At 38.6% G+C, this 3,291-nt stretch overlaps 1 protein-coding gene across 1 annotated transcript in view; it reads right to left on the bottom strand.

Annotated features, from left to right (window-relative positions):
- ENPP3 (ectonucleotide pyrophosphatase/phosphodiesterase 3) overlaps positions 1-3,291 on the bottom strand; it is an 84,704-nt gene that overhangs the window by 12,830 nt on the left and 68,583 nt on the right. Inside the window, exon 21 of the mRNA XM_003781856.3 lies at positions 1,252-1,387. Coding sequence (XP_003781904.1) covers positions 1,252-1,387 — 136 coding nt within the window. The remainder of the gene's footprint in view (positions 1-1,251; positions 1,388-3,291) is intronic.

The raw sequence follows: 3,291 nt of genomic DNA, 5'->3' as shown, positions 1-3,291 counted from the left end.
CCGGGCTGGATTCGAACCCGCCACCTTAGGTGTATGTGGCTGGCGCCTTAGCCACTTGAGCCACAGGCGCCAAGCCAGTAGTGTTTTTTCTTAAAAATTCCCCTGGTGTTTATGGTCCTCATGCCCCCAGTAAGGTTTTCTCCTTTTTAAACTAAGCCCCCAAAGTTGGAAGGGCAATAAACAGAACATTGCCTCTATTTCAGAGAAAAATAAGAATATGCTTAAAATAGAATTTCTATTTCTAATAAACAGCTAGCATTTATAGTGGAGAGTTAGAAGGGAGTTTCATTTTATCCTTCATTTTCTGAGACAAGTTGTTTAGTTATTAATTTCACTTCCTTGTCAAGGCAAACATATGTTAACTAATCTAGCTTAACAGATAACAATTTTATATGCCAATTTAAAAACCTTTATTAATAAAATATTGCAACTACATAAGATTTATCATAGAATTTATACAAATTTGGTACCCCTAATTGTATCTAGATTTTTTTTTAATGTCAGTTTATTTATCCTAATTCTGTGTTAGGGGTTTGAAATTGATATGATACCTGCTTCCATCAAGCCATTTCTTCCACTATAAATCCAAGAATCTCCAAATTGAGAAAAATGAAGCCAAATCTCAGGAGTAAACCCGTTCCCAAAAACTGCAATTGCTGAAAATCTCATGAACAATAATGAAATGACATTTCCTGCTGCACCAGAAAGGGGCTTAAGTTTTAGAAAACTCACACTGGCTTTTGCATGCTCCTAAGAGAGATCCTTTCTTAAAAAAATAAAATTAAATAAAGCTTAAAGTTCATTTGGCTGTTTAATCTGCAGCTTACAACTGGTGGACACACAACACATGCGATCGGCCAGTGTTCCGGCCTAATTTCTTTTCACAGACACAGCTGCAGCCGCCTTCTCCCTGCAGACCTGAGCTTGGGCAGGAGCCATAAGAAATGGTTTTTCAGATGCTTATGCCCCTCTTCAAAGAATCCCCAGTTTTAAAATTAAACTTAAACCTGCCGAACTCTCTAAACATCTGGGCCAGATGAGAGCTGATGTGTGGGTCCCACTGTGGAATTTCTTATTCTTTATTATAGCTGCCGTGCTGACCTGGCCATTCCATAACCACTGGAAGCCTCTCAGGCAGCTAGCTGAGCCCAAGCAGGTAGTTTTGATGGGGAGTATATGTTTAAGGGACATGCCCACATCCAGCTGATGAGGGCTTTCTAAGCTACTACTCTAAAAAAGAGTTCTACTAACCGGGAGGATAGAGGAAGCCGTGGGTGATATTCTTTTCTGCTAAATAGATGGAACATTTTTGGCTCTCCGAAGGAGCGACCCTGACATCAGCCCGCAGACAGTCTGGGACAGTGGGAGGAAGAGGCGATGTGTTTCCCTGTTGAAAGAGAGAAAGAAGAGAAAAAAAAATTATAGCCACAGTTGTGGCTCACCCACTGCCTTATATGGTGTCACTTCCCTAGAATGTTTTTCATTTAAGCTTTTCCTATTTTCTTAGTGAATCAAGTCTACGCAAGCAATGGGAATGGATGTCTTCAGCAATGTTTTCGTCTGTGGTTCCCTTCTGGTTAGGGACATTGGGAGGGCAAATCAAATACACCTCGGAAAAAACATATTTTGCAGACTGAAACCTGAATTGAGAACAGAGGAATAATGGGAGCTATTGCTAAAAACCAAAATCCTTCCTCAGGATCAGCTTTTAGGTGATGACATATATTGTACTTGTAATTAAAAATCAAATATACATAATTTGTTTTTAAAACATGGATACAAACTAAGTATATTGAGAATGTTTAACCAATTTAAGATTAACTCAGAGAAGAAATAGTTGTCTAAATGTACTTATTTCTAGATTTAAATAAATTTGCAACTATGTTTCACTCATCATATCTTTTACAATTTCTTTGTAACTCTCTTTAAAGATTAGTATAATAATTTATTGACCCAGGGAAAGGGGTGGGGCATTCTATAAATGTGCCACCTAACTCAAGTATCTAAAGTAAGACTGCATTACAAGATCATCATATTTTGAACAGCATGTAATCACAGGTACAATTTGCTATGTAATTTTCTCAGAGATTTTGACTTATATGCCCTCTACTGCCCACAATAGATACCTTTCTTAACAAAACTTGACATAATTCATATTTTAAAAGTTAAATTAAATTAGGATTTCCTTTCTTTATTCCCTGCATTGTGCTGAAAGCATAATTTAGATATGGTGTCTAAAATGCATGAGTTCCATTCACCAAAGACAACATATGCTGTATGCTACACTCCCAGCCAAGAGAGTACCACGCTGCAGTACAGAAAAGGAAGGAGCACAAGAGGAGAGGAGTCCCCTAACATCTGCAATGTTCCAGCCAGAAACCATTATACAGAAATTGAGTCAATGTCTTCACTTGATTGAATAGATGCATTTATCTTGTTCCCTTCTAACAATAAAATTCCATTAACAGCACAGTAATAATGAGGACACATGAAAGATGACAAGAAATGTTCAGAACCTGGAAATTAAATACACAAAGATAAACACATAGTAACCTGATTAGTACATCAGTACACACTGACGACCAAGATCTTACATTGGGGGAAAGCACCAAGAAGTAGATTCCTACTGTAGAACCCCAGAGAGGCCCTGGACAGTTGGTGTGCATAAAGTTAGAACCAGAGGCTAGGTACAAAGTCTGCAAAACAGGCCAGATAGTATGTTGACTCTGGAGAGTCTGAACTGGAAAGAGGACCAGATTAATGGGCACTGGTGCAGTGAGGACCAGGTACGCCATATTGAAAGCAATGGGATTAAATAAAACTCTACATACAGAATGACAAATCTCTCCCAGTCTCATTGCCTTAGGTAGTATGCAAATCATATACACTAGGTCAAATTAGCAGGAAAATAATTTCCTCTTTTTGAAAAATAAAGCCCCAAAAGAAAACTAGTTACTTTTAGTTGGGAGTTCCCTCCCAAAATTGTTGATTCTCTTCCTGACAATCTATAGTGAAGCCTATCAGCTGGAAAGCCCCAGCTAAGTATTTTCTGCCCCACCCTTAGAAAACCATGTACAAACCGATAGCCGAGGTCTACTAGACAGAGGGAGAAGAAAAAGAGTCAGTGCAGAAAGCAGAAGAAAACACTCTTCTCAGAGAGCTGAGAGTACACACAGCACCCATAAAGAAATAGAAAGCAGTAAAAAAGATAGCAGAAAAATCTCTTGAGATTGTAGTCCCAGTTACTTGGGAGGCTGAGGCAAGAGGATCACTTAAACCCACAAGTTTGAG

The sequence above is a fragment of the Otolemur garnettii genome, unplaced genomic scaffold (genome assembly GCF_000181295.1).
Source record: "Otolemur garnettii isolate 467f Iridium unplaced genomic scaffold, OtoGar3 scaffold00002, whole genome shotgun sequence".
Lineage (NCBI taxonomy): Eukaryota > Metazoa > Chordata > Mammalia > Primates > Galagidae > Otolemur > Otolemur garnettii.
This window is presented reverse-complemented; position numbering and strand designations above follow the sequence as displayed.